General features: G+C 42.2%; 1 protein-coding gene across 3 annotated transcripts in view; it reads left to right on the top strand.

Moving 5' to 3' along the window:
- The window catches only part of BRINP3 (BMP/retinoic acid inducible neural specific 3), a 162,879-nt gene extending 150,793 nt beyond the window's left edge, over positions 1-12,086 (top strand). For all 3 annotated transcript variants that reach the window (XM_081114390.1, XM_081114392.1, XM_081114391.1), the window contains one exon: positions 10,569-12,086. In XM_081114390.1, coding sequence (XP_080970516.1) covers positions 10,569-11,685 — 1,117 coding nt within the window. In that variant the 3' untranslated portion in view covers positions 11,686-12,086. The remainder of the gene's footprint in view (positions 1-10,568) is intronic.
- Positions 12,087-12,433: the final 347 nt, after the last annotated feature.

Genomic DNA, 12,433 nt, shown 5'->3' with positions numbered 1-12,433 from the left:
AGTCAGAAGATAAACTCATGCCTCCAAAATAGATCTGTGCTTCTTAAAGGATTTTTCTCTAAAGAACAGACTTGTGTGCACCGTGTTGATTTAAAATTAGGACTGGCTGTCTGAGTCGCTTGCTTCCCATCATTATTTACCTCTTATTCTGTCTTGCTTTTAGAAGGATAACGGGCAAATAGCTTTCTCGGTGTTATCCATTACAGCATGTGGAATTAATTTATTTCTCTCTAAATCCTCGGTGGCTTTTGGAAGAGAATGCTAGAGGAATAAGAAGGACTGCTAACTAGGCAGCTAAAAGCCACCTCTTGTTTGCTAACCTTATCTGCAGTTTCAGAGTCTTCATCCCGTCGGTAGGATTCTCATTCCTCACCTCAGGCACGCTGCTCGAGACATAGACTGGCTCCATGTCCTTACTGCTGAGAAACTGTACCCGTTCTCTTACATGGTGCATAAAGAATTTCATGCTACCATTACCTACCGCATGAATTATAAATATCCCCAGGACTGGTAAATAGCGTAGCATTGCAAACCAAAATTATAGTTTAACGCATACTTGCACATAGATAACCAGAGATATGACTCTGTGTGCCTGTTTGTTAGTAGACTTTCAAGTGTTTATTTTTATAAAGTGATAATAATCACACATTTAAAAGATTTAAAATATATATTTTATTTCAGAGAGTAAGGGAGAGGGTGAGAGAGAAACATCAGTGATGAGAATCATTTGATCTGCTGCCTTCTGCACGCCCCCTACTGGGGATCAAGCCCACAACTGGGGCATGTGCCCTGACCTGGAATTGAACCGTGACCTCCTGGTTCATAGGTTGATGCTCAACCACTGAGCCATGCTGGCTTGGCTAAAATATTTTAAAATTATTTTGCCTTTTGTACTTTCCATTGAGGAATTTGTATTGAACCTAAAGGCACTCTTTGGTCTACTACAAGTAGGAAATGCAGGCTTCGATTGAGTGGCCATGAGCTTCCATTACTATGCACAGAAAGGAAGAATGAATATTAAGAAACAGTGGGTGCCTCTGCTATACCATCCCATCGGGATTTTAATTTTCAAGTTTTAGATCCATGTTGGAAAAAGTAGCCAATTCCAAAAACTATCATCAAATGAACTGTGCAGAAAATCAATTACATATTCTGAATAGCTATCTTATTCTCATTGCTTTTGCCTTCATCCTTATCAACAAAGGCCTTATGTTAAGGATTGTTCAGATGAAGTGCCCAACATATTATTTGCAAAGAACTAAGATAGACTTTCAGGAATTATTTTCAAAGAGAGCCAGGATACATTTGCAGATCTACAGATCTTTCCATAACATTTTATGTGCACACCTCTGCATTCCACATATATTTTTATACTAGAGGCCCGATGCACAAAATTCATGCAAGAGTAGGCCTTCCTTCCCCCGGCTGCCGGCACCGGCTTCCCTCTGGCACCCAGGACCTGGGGTTCCCTCGCAGCCCCAGCTTAGTCCGGAAGGGCGTCTGGTCTAATTAGCATATTATGCCTTTATTATTATAGTTATACTACATATATTCACTTTTACGTCTTTAGAATGTGCTTGATAGAGAAGCTCTTTAATCTGCCTCATTCTTCAATGCTTCGGGACAGCTTGACCTTTATTCAGCTGAAAGGACCCTCGTTAGGCGTTTGAGTGCTTATGTTCGAGACCTTGTTCTACTACCAATTACCTGTGCGACCTTGGGAAATTATCCTCACCAATCAGGTTTCAATTTCCTCGTCCGCCAAATGAAGGTGTTGGACAAGGTGATCTCCAAGGTCCTACCTTCCCTGCTCTAATTTCCAGGATTCTCTGACTCAGGGCACGTGGTGAATGCTGATCTAATTAATTTTCTTAGTCACCTTCATGAGACCCGACAGAATGTATTTCCTCACGATGTTGGAGAAGGGGATGCGTATGTCTGTCAAGATTTCAGTGAAGTATGAAGTGTGGCGTTGAGTTTCTGATCCTGTACCGCATGGGACAACGACTCTCTCTTTTCTTTGTTCTTCTAACATCGACATTGAACATCCCTGCCTCCTGATAAGCTGTGAAATGGTATCAAATTAATTTTAATACCCTGGTAGTTACATGTAGTGCCTCGTGTTCAAAATGTTCTTACATACAGAGTGTAAACACACATGCTTTCTAAAATAGGTTTTAAACTATTTAAATCAAAATGCTGTCTTTAAATAGGGTCATGTATCATTTTCATGTATCCCATTATTACTTGCATTGCAAATGAGCAGCTCCTGCATGTCCTACATTTTACTGGACTTCAAGAATAAAAATATAAGATATGGCCCTCAGCCCTCAAAAATTTAGGATTATGTAGGGGTGTGTACTATATAACGTGTAGAGATACATTAAATGGCTTCAGATCACGAGGGGGTAGGGGAGCTGAAGATAATTTGGGAACTCTCTTGTCCATAAACATAAGGGCAGGGCTTAGGCCAGGTTGGGTGCAGCTTTCTAAACAGAGGAAATTATTTAACCAGAGATGCAGCAGTGAGTTCATTTAGCTAACACTGAAGAGAGTGCTTACAGATGGACAGAAAGACACCAATTCCAGACGCCACCTGACATCAGATGGTAAGGGGGGACTCATTTTTCCTCTCCTGTCGAATCATGTGGATGTTCATTTAGAAAAGAATTTTTAAATAAGTTTTCAAATAAACCACAGAATTTGGTGACAGAATGAGTAGGACCAAGGGACAGGTGACACAGTGAAACAGCCCAGCCAGTGTGGCTCGGTGGTTGAGCGTTGACCTGTGGACCAGGAGGTCCTCGAGCTTTGACTCCAGGTTGGGCTGGATCCCTAGTGGGGATGTGCTGGAGGCAGCCGATCAATGATTCTCTCATCACTGATGCTTCTATCTCCCTCTCCCTTCCTCTCTAGAATCAACAAAAATTTATTTAAAAGTAAAATAGGGCATGATTCAAATTAGACATGCTGATTTAACTCAATAATGGGGCTTAAGGTGGAGAGGACCCATACGCAGTTGGAGGAAAATGTGTGTCGTCACGCCACTGGGTAGTAATCCATGTAACATATTATTCTCCACATGGCATCACCCCAGCATTTATTCCCCTTCACTTAACTTATATTGTGTCCACTGTGCAAGCCTCAGTCCAGGTATCATCCTTTTTTACTTATTTCCACCCCATGATTTGTATTTTCGTAACTCTTCCTACACTTGTAGCTTAAAATTCCTCCTACACTGCTGTAAACTACCACAACCTACAATTTGCTTTTTATTTAGAGTACATGTTTATTACATGTATTTATGCATTTCTAGTGTAACAGGCACTAGGAATTCCCAAAATCTATTTTTTGATCCCCACTTTCCCACTCCCCTCATATAATATTGTCTAAAATGATGCTAGATATATAATTAGAACTTAATAAGTACTTACAACACTTCCATATTCATGCTTCTGCAAGCTTTCCATAAGTAGACTTGGATTTTTTTCTGAATTTTAACCTATTTCAAAATAGGGGAACAAGATCCTAACATGTTTAGCATTTATTTATAGAAACATTCCTTTGCTTTTAGAATTAAATGCAGGGAAAGGCCGTTTCAATGGCATTTTTGGTGCAGATTGCTTTCAAATGGGCACGGGTAGCCATCCAGCTCTGATTTTTACCATTTTGGTTTTATCTCTCATATTAATACAGCATTTTCTTGGAGGCTATAACAGTAACAGCTAGCCCTTACGGAAGCAAACGACAGTTCCAATCCAGCACAATGTGAGTCCCTGTCACTAGGAGGTTGTTTTTCAAGACTTTTTTTTTTTCAGTTTTGCAAATTAGTCTGATCTATTCATCGTTCCGTATTTAATTTAATTTCACGTCATTTCCACCTTGGTGGACGACATGGTGTGTTATGTTAAATGGTCTCTTGTTTGCATTTTCCCATGTTTGATTTAAATTCTGTATGATATGTCATAATTTAACCTTTTTTGGGACGGACAGGGGTCTACACACGGAGATGCACTGTGAGTACTGTAGGTACTAAATTCAAGTGATAGATTTTTAAACTATTCTTTTTTTACTGATTTCAGAGAGGAAGGGAGAAGGGGGAAAGAGAGAGAGAGAAACATCAATGATGAGAGAATCTTCCAGAGGCTGCCTCCTGCACGCCCCACACTGGGGATCGAGCCCGCAGCCCGGGCACATACCCTGAATGGGAATCAAACCATGACCTCCTGGTTCATAGGTTGATGCTGAACCACTGAGTCACACCAGGTGGGATCAGTAAGTGTTTTTACAATGAACAAATGAATGGATAATTTAGGTTTTGTCTATTTCTCTCCCCATCTCTTCTGTCTTGGTGCTGGCACACATTCTTCCCACTTTTATGCACAGACGGGTCTTTTAGAATTGACTGAAGTTTTAGTTTCCTGAAGGAAATACTATTACCTTTTACTGTGCCTTTTAAAAGGAGCGAGTTTCATGGGAATGCGGTATTAAGATGTGCAGATGAGTGTCATATTGCCAAATCCCAGCTCCTCCATTTCAGGGTTCATGTTCAAAATCACTTCCTTCCTCTTCTGAAAAACAGAGAAGATATTAGTACCTGTCTCTGCTTCATGTTGAGTCTCAAATTACTTCATAAAGGGACGGTGTTTACAAACATGCCTGGGACGTAGCAGACAGTCAATATTCGCTGCTATGGTGAAGTTAGGTTCTCATTAAGACATTTCTCGATTGCAAAAGTTAAAATATAAACACGTTAACAAATACCCTTGCTCATGTACAAAGTAATTACTGTAAGGCTAAAATGAAAGGAAAACTTAGTTTTTGTGTGTAGTTAAGCTGGGAATATAACCAAATACTTTCAATTATTCAATGATAATAGGCAGTCTTGGTATTATATTTTTTATAATTACCTCATTTGAATTACTATTTTTTTTCTAGATGCAAGGAACTATATTTCCTAATGAAAGAATTACAAGTATGCCCGGCTGGCATGGCTCAGTGGTTGAGTGTTGACCTATGAACCAGGAGGTCATGGTTTGATTCCCTGTCAGGGCACATGCCCGGGTTGCAGGCTCCATCCCCAGTGTGGGGTATGCAGGAGGCAGCTGATCAATGATTCTCATCATTGATGTTGCTATCTCTCTCTTCCTTCCTCTCTGAAATAAACATACATATATATATACATATATATACACACACACATATATACATATATACATATACATATATACACACACACACACATATATATATATATATATATATATATATATATATATATATATATACACACACACACACACACACACACACACTGAGTGGCCAGATTATTATGAGCACCCCATCAGTACAATGAAGTGAATTAGTTATGCAAATAATAATAATAAAACCTTGAGAGTATTTGCTTAGGAAGTGTTCAATATTCAGTATTTTGGAAGTGTCAATGAGGTACTGATGGGGTGGTCAGAATCATCTGGCCACTCAGTGTGTGTGTGTGTGTATATATAGATATACAGATACACACACACGCATAGGGCTGTCTATTTGGGGCAGGGGTTTCTCCTGTAATTGTGCTCATGGACCCGCTTACGGAGTAGAAAACCCTTTGCTCACACCCCTAACGTGCCATGAAGTCATGACCTCCATGACCTCAGAAAAGTGACCATCCCCCCTGAGGCTCAGTGACCTGCTGTGGAAAAAACAGCGTTAATAATACTCACCTAAGAGAAGTGAGGATCACGTGAAGGCATCAGGTAAAGCGCCTGAAATTGCTGAATAAACGTTGCATAGCTCTCTCTTCTCTGAGAAGGTGAAGGCCCTGTGGGGACAGCTGTGTCCATTGCAAACCTGTTTGTTAACCTTGACCCGTCGTATTCTGTACCATTTTATTCGCACAGGAGGACCGGCAGTGTAGGGGGAGACAGTACTGGCTGCAGGCTATTTTTTAATGAGTATTTTTTAGGAAGTCGCAGGTTTGAAATCAGAGTTCTTTATACACTGTGTGACTGTGTGTGTGTGTCTATGATTTAAAGCCAGAACATTAATTTAAATATAAAACGTAGTGACTCTGGAGTCACTTACGAGCTTTGTCTGTACTGTCCTCCCCAGAACACCAGCCTCCTGGGACTTGATGTCAACTCCTGGTCTCCAGGTAATTGCGGAGGGAAAGCTGAGCAGGGTGAATGGGACCATAAGAAAGTGGGATATTTTAAAAACTGGTCTCATTTTCTCAAGTCAACAGCATGGGATAAGCCAAGAAGTTAAGACTGGAAAAGACTTGAGGGACATAACTACCTAATGAAATGAGTAGACTCTCTTTGGATCCTGATTTTTAAGAATTAAAAATAATTATTTTTAGATTTTCAGGTAAATTGGAATATGGCCTGGCTATTTGTCACTGCCAATAAATTAGGTAATTTTGTTATGTGATAGCGGCAATTGTGATTATGTAAGTTAGTGTATCATCTTAACATTTTGTTGTTGTTAGTCCTCATTTGAAGATATTTTTAAAGAGTGGGAGGGAGGGAGAAAACTGATGTGAAAGGGACACATTGATTGGTTGCCTCCCTCATGTGCCCCTACCATGTGCAAACCAGGTACATGCCCCGGACAGGCATCATACCCAGGACGCCTCAGTCTGCAGGCCGAAGTTCTATCCACAGAACCAAATGGGCTAGGGCTGCAGCTAGATTTAAAGAAGCAAGAATCTTTTAGAAGTTGAAGAATAACTGAGGATTATGTTGTCCCTATACCCAAGCACTGTTGTTTCCCAGTCCTGTAGAGAAACGGGCATTTGTGTGTTCAGAAATGTCCAGAACCCCAAGGCACACACCTTCATTGAATCCAATAGAATCCCAGACATTTACCTGAGTAGCTCCCACGCACGCATCCCTTCAATCTCTCTTCAGGTAACTACTCTATAAATAAAAACTCATCTTTATCTCACTCAATCTCTGAATCAGAAAATCTATTAAGACAGGTAATGGAAACATGTTCGTTTGAAATTGTGTCTGGTCCCTTTAGATTGTGGTGTTTACCCCGACGACTGACATTGTGAGAAGGCTTGACGAGGCTCACCCCTGCGTGGCTATCCAGTTAGAAGGGAGTCTTGCTACCTGGAATTTAATTTGTCACACAGATAACAGAAGAGACAGCAGGTGTTTTGGCCTAACCCTGTTGGTTATGATTAGAGGTATTACCCAGCTATGAAAATGAATGTTGACATACCACTTCGAGAGCTCATTTTCTCCTGCGGGTGACATGTCATCGCATATCTGCATCGCGTGTGTCCCCACCTGCCAGAGGAAACGCATTATTTGTTGGGGCCATTCGTCCTAAAAGCAGATATTGTCTACTTCAATCAATTTTCGGCTATTAATGGGAGCTTTTAACTGCATTGGTGAAAGGCAGATATGGTCAATTAGTATATTTTTTCAGGAGCGACATGACATTTACTCGGAGGAGAAATGTAAGGCTGCCAGAATCTATTGTAACCTGTAGATAAAAATTAACGCATATAAGCCATGATGGAGTCAGCTGTAGGGAACAATTCATTTGCCACTGACTGTACAGTCTACAGGAGGCGATGAATGGTGATTGCCTTCCAGGTATGGAATGAAAAGAGTAAGACTAGAGTATGTACAAGGGGAAAAAAAAAGCATGTCTGGCTGGTGTGGTACAGCCTCATTTTGAAGCTATTTCTCTTCTATTTTGAAGATGTTTTCCTGGAAAAATTTTGAAGTTTAAAATTTTTTTTAAAAAGTTAAATTTTGCTTTGGTGATCTTTCGGGTAAGTGAAAAATCCACACGCAGTCTTGAAATCTGTTCCACCTCCTATTTTTAACCGAATTTTTACAAGGAGAGAGAAAAAAAGAAAAGACTTTCTATTGTATTTCTTTTTCCTTGAAAAATCTGTTCCAACTTGCAAAATACAATAAAATAGTCAAAACACAACAAGGAGCAGCAAGGAAGGAAATCCGCACGCTAGCTCCTCTGTCTGGGTCCCCGGGCTCTGACAGGATGCCCATCAATATTCATACATGGGAAGTAGAGACACCAAACTGAAACACATTCCCCCAGAAGTGCATCTGTGGACGCAGGAAAGGGTTGGGAGAGGCTGGAAGCTGGAGGACCGTTGCTTTTGTAAAAAAGTGTCCCAGCAATTCGTGGTGCCCTAGTTTTGTGAGCAGCAGCCTTTTAGCCTGAGGTCTGTTTATTTCATTGTTTGTCCTTGTGATTTGGAAACGTGATTAGAGCTCTACAGTGAGAGATGAATTGTCTGGGGAATGTATGCTATGGTTTCAGGGAAGAAAATGTAATTTTCAAGCCAGATCGGCTATATATTTTATATTCTTTATATTAGGTGGCCATAAATGGGACTACAGCAAGAAAGTGTGAAAAGCGAGGGGAGGGAAATGAACTTGAGAGTTAGGTCTTCACAACTTTATTAAATGTATATTTTAGCCTGGCTCAGTGGTTGAGCATCGACCAGGAATCTACCATGGTTGGATTCTCGATCAGAGCACATACCTGGGTTGCAGGATTGATCCACAGTAGGGGCTGTACTGGAGGTAGCCGATCAGTGATTCTCTCTCATCATCAGTATTTCTACTTCTCTCTGAAATCAATAAAATATATATTTTTTAAAAATGGTGGCAGTGTAAAGGATAGAGTACATTTTGCAGAAAATCTCATGTATATTACATAATGAACACTGGACAGGCATAAGGATATCAAAAGTAGGTACAATGTCTGTGTCTGCTCTGAGACAACGTGGCAGTATTCTAAGCACAGGCATACAGTCTGAGCCGAACTCTCTCTCACAAGAACGCAATATAAGATATTGCTGTTCCCATTTTTCACATGAGGGGAAGTGGGTTACACAACCTGCCCTAATATTCCATGATCATACAGCTAGCATGAGAAAACATTTTCTGAATCCACAACCACACTTTTCCTTCATTATTTAACAGATTTTAATGTTTTAATGTTTTTGTTGATTTTTAGAGAGGAAGGGAGATGGATAGAGAGAATATCATCAGCTGCCTCCTGCACGCCCCACACTGGGAATCGAGCCCACAACCTGGGCATGTGCCCTGATCAGGAATCAAACCGTGACCTCCTGGCTCATAGGTCGATGCTCAACCACTGAGCCATGCAGGCCGGCTATTTTACAGAGATTGTAAACACACCAAGAGTGTTTGAGCCCTAGTGGGTTTGGCTCAGTGGATAGAGCATCAGCCTGCGGACTAAAGGGTCCTGGGTTCAATTCCAGTCAAGGGCACATACCTGAGTTGCAGGCTACATCTTGGCCCTGGTTGGGTGTGAGTGGGAGGCAACCTGTCGACGTGTCTCTCTCACATTGCTGTTTCTCTCTCTGTCTCCCTTCCACTCTCTCTAAAAATCAGTAGAAACTCCTTGGGTGAGGATTAACAAAAAGAGTCTGAATAAGGTGAAGAAACAGGAAAATAACATCTTAAATTGGCTTCATGATTTGCCTGATTCTGGGGAAGAAATGAGAAAAAATTGTTAATGATTCAAATCAAACACATTAAATTGACACACTTAACCCTTATTAAAAGAACTTGTAGTTGGTTTTAATGAGATATTTTCGACAATTTCTTTGAGCAGCCTGTAAGTAAAAAATCAAACATGTTTCAATAATATTTTCCCTCTCAGTAGGTACTTGTTCTCTCAATGTTGATAAACCCCTAGGATTTAAATCCATTGATTGACGATTTGGAGCTGTTTATTTTTCTTTTATTTTCTATTTAGGGCTTCCTGTGACAGGAGGGCTTTATGAGGCGAAGCTAAGGATGAATGAAGGAACAGTCCTCATTTATACACCCTAATACTCCTCTAGATAGTTTATGATAAAGCCACTTTTATTTCCTGTTGTTGGATATCTTTTCAGAACAATAACCGACCAAATTCTATATACAGTCAGCTTCCAAGTAGACTAGTGAGACCATATACAATCTCTTCAGAAGGAATTATCTATAGCCAATCTTGTGCAGAAATAAAATGTATATATAATATACAAATATAATATATAATAAATGACATACAAATATATAATAGATGTTTGTATATTATAACAATATATAACATGATTATATAGTATATAAGTGTATATACTATATAAACATAACTATTTAAATATAATTTATGTATAGTATACAAATATACAGGTATATTTCTTCAATGATGAACTATATGGATCTTTTTTAAAAACATATTTTGATTTCAGAGAGGAATGGAGAGAGAAAGATAGAAACATCAATGATGAGAGAGAATCATTGATCAGCTGCCTCCTGCACGCTCCACCCTGGGGATGGAGGGCACATGCCTGACCGGAATCTAACCAGGACCTTCTGGTTCATAGGTTGATGCTCAACCCCTGAGCCACGCCCGCTATGCTCTCTGGACCTTTCACCTCAGTTACTGGTCAATTACTGGCTGGAGCTGACCTGAAGGAACCAGAGCAAAGCTCAGGGCGCAGTCTGACTTCGCTGCAGTCCCCACCCGGTGCCCGTACTGACCCAGATTCTCCCTCTTCTGTGTTCCAGAACCACCACCTACTGGCTCACGCGCATCCAGTCCTTCCTCTACTGCAACGAGAACGGGCTCCTGGGCAGCTTCTCGGAGGAGACGCACTCCTGCACCTGCCCCAGCGACCAGCTGGCCTGCACGGCCGCCCTGCCCTGCACCGTGGGCGACGCGGCCGCCTGCCTGGCCTGTGCCCCCGACAACCGCACCCGCTGCGGCGCCTGCAACACGGGCTACATGCTGAGCCAGGGCCTGTGCAAGCCCGAGGTGGCCGAGTCCACCGACCACTACATCGGCTTCGAGACCGACCTGCAGGACCTGGAGCTGAAGTACCTGCTGCAGAAGACGGACCGGCGCCTGGAGGTGCACGCCATCTTCATCAGCAACGACATGCGCCTCAACAGCTGGTTCGACCCGTCGTGGCGCAAGCGCATGCTGCTCACCTTGAAGAGCAACAAGTACAAGTCCAGCCTGGTGCACATGATCCTGGGCCTGTCGCTGCAGATCTGCCTGACCAAGAACAGCACCCTGGAGCCCGTGCTGGCCGTGTACATCAACCCGTTCGGGGGCAGCCACTCGGAGAGCTGGTTCATGCCCGTCAGCGAGGACAGCTTCCCCGACTGGGAGCGGACTAGGCTGGACCTGCCCCTGCAGTGCTACAACTGGTCCCTGACGCTCGGCAACACGTGGAAGACCTTCTTCGAGACGGTGCACATCTACCTGCGGAGCCGCATCCGCTCCAGCGGCCCCAACGGCAATGACAGCGTCTACTACGAGCCGCTGGAGTTCATCGACCCGGCCCGCAACCTGGGCTACATGAAGATCAACCACATCCAGGTGTTCGGCTACAGCATGCACTTCGACCCCGAGGCCATCCGGGACCTGATCCTGCAGCTGGATTACCCCTACACTCAGGGCTCCCAGGACTCGGCGCTGCTGCAGCTGGTGGAGATCAGGGACCGGGTCAACAAGCTGTCGCCGCCCGGCCCGCGCCGCCTGGACCTGTTCTCCTGCCTGCTCCGCCACCGGCTCAAGCTGGCCACCAGCGAGGTGGTGCGGATCCAGGCCGCCCTCCAGGCCTTCAATGCCAAATTGCCCAACACCGTGGATTACGACACGACCAAATTATGTAGTTAACCCGTCACGTCAAGCACAAACCCAAACCCCGGGAGTTTTTACAGTGCTTTTTGTGCAACCGTTTCTGTCTGGAAGAGTACATTTAAAAAAAAAAAAAAAAAAACAACAACAACACACTCACACACAAAATTGTCTTTTCAATATCTTGTCTTATATCCGTCAATAACGTTGGATGGCAGTTCCCACCCGTGGACTTGCTGACCGTGAATATATTCCACTGCAGTCTTGGTTGATGAATGAAATAAATACTGACACCCGTCTAGAAGACAGTCTACTTTTTACAATAAATTTCATTTGTAATTTTATATGTTCCGTGGCAATGCTTTTGTGCATTACATCCTCTGGAGGGAACATAAAAAGATACCAATAAAATTTTGTAGCTGAACAGTTATTAAAAAGAAGTGCTGTGGATTTTTTTTTTTCCCCATGAAATGAGTTCTATTTGGATACATGGCTTGTTAGCACCTGGGGAAAATTCACCAAGATTTTTTAAATGGGAACATTTGAAAGTCCCTCTCAACCGCCTTCAGGGAAAACCCAACAAGATAGAATGCTTGGGAAGCAGTTGATACATTATTACTCGTATTACCCGTACTTGCAAACCATTCTAAGGGACACCATCACTATTATAATAAGCAGGTAAAGTATTTCCCATCTAAATATCAGACCATTTCGGGAAACATACTGAAAAAGGTGATTAGAAGCACATCATAGACAAAGGAAACTCCTAATTTTTATTTTTTTTTTT

The sequence above is a fragment of the Myotis nattereri genome (genome assembly GCF_964212035.1).
Source record: "Myotis nattereri genome assembly, chromosome: 20".
In the NCBI taxonomy this organism is placed as follows: Eukaryota; Metazoa; Chordata; class Mammalia; order Chiroptera; family Vespertilionidae; genus Myotis; species Myotis nattereri.
Note: the sequence above shows the minus strand (reverse complement) of the source record. Positions and strands in the feature narration are given on the sequence as shown.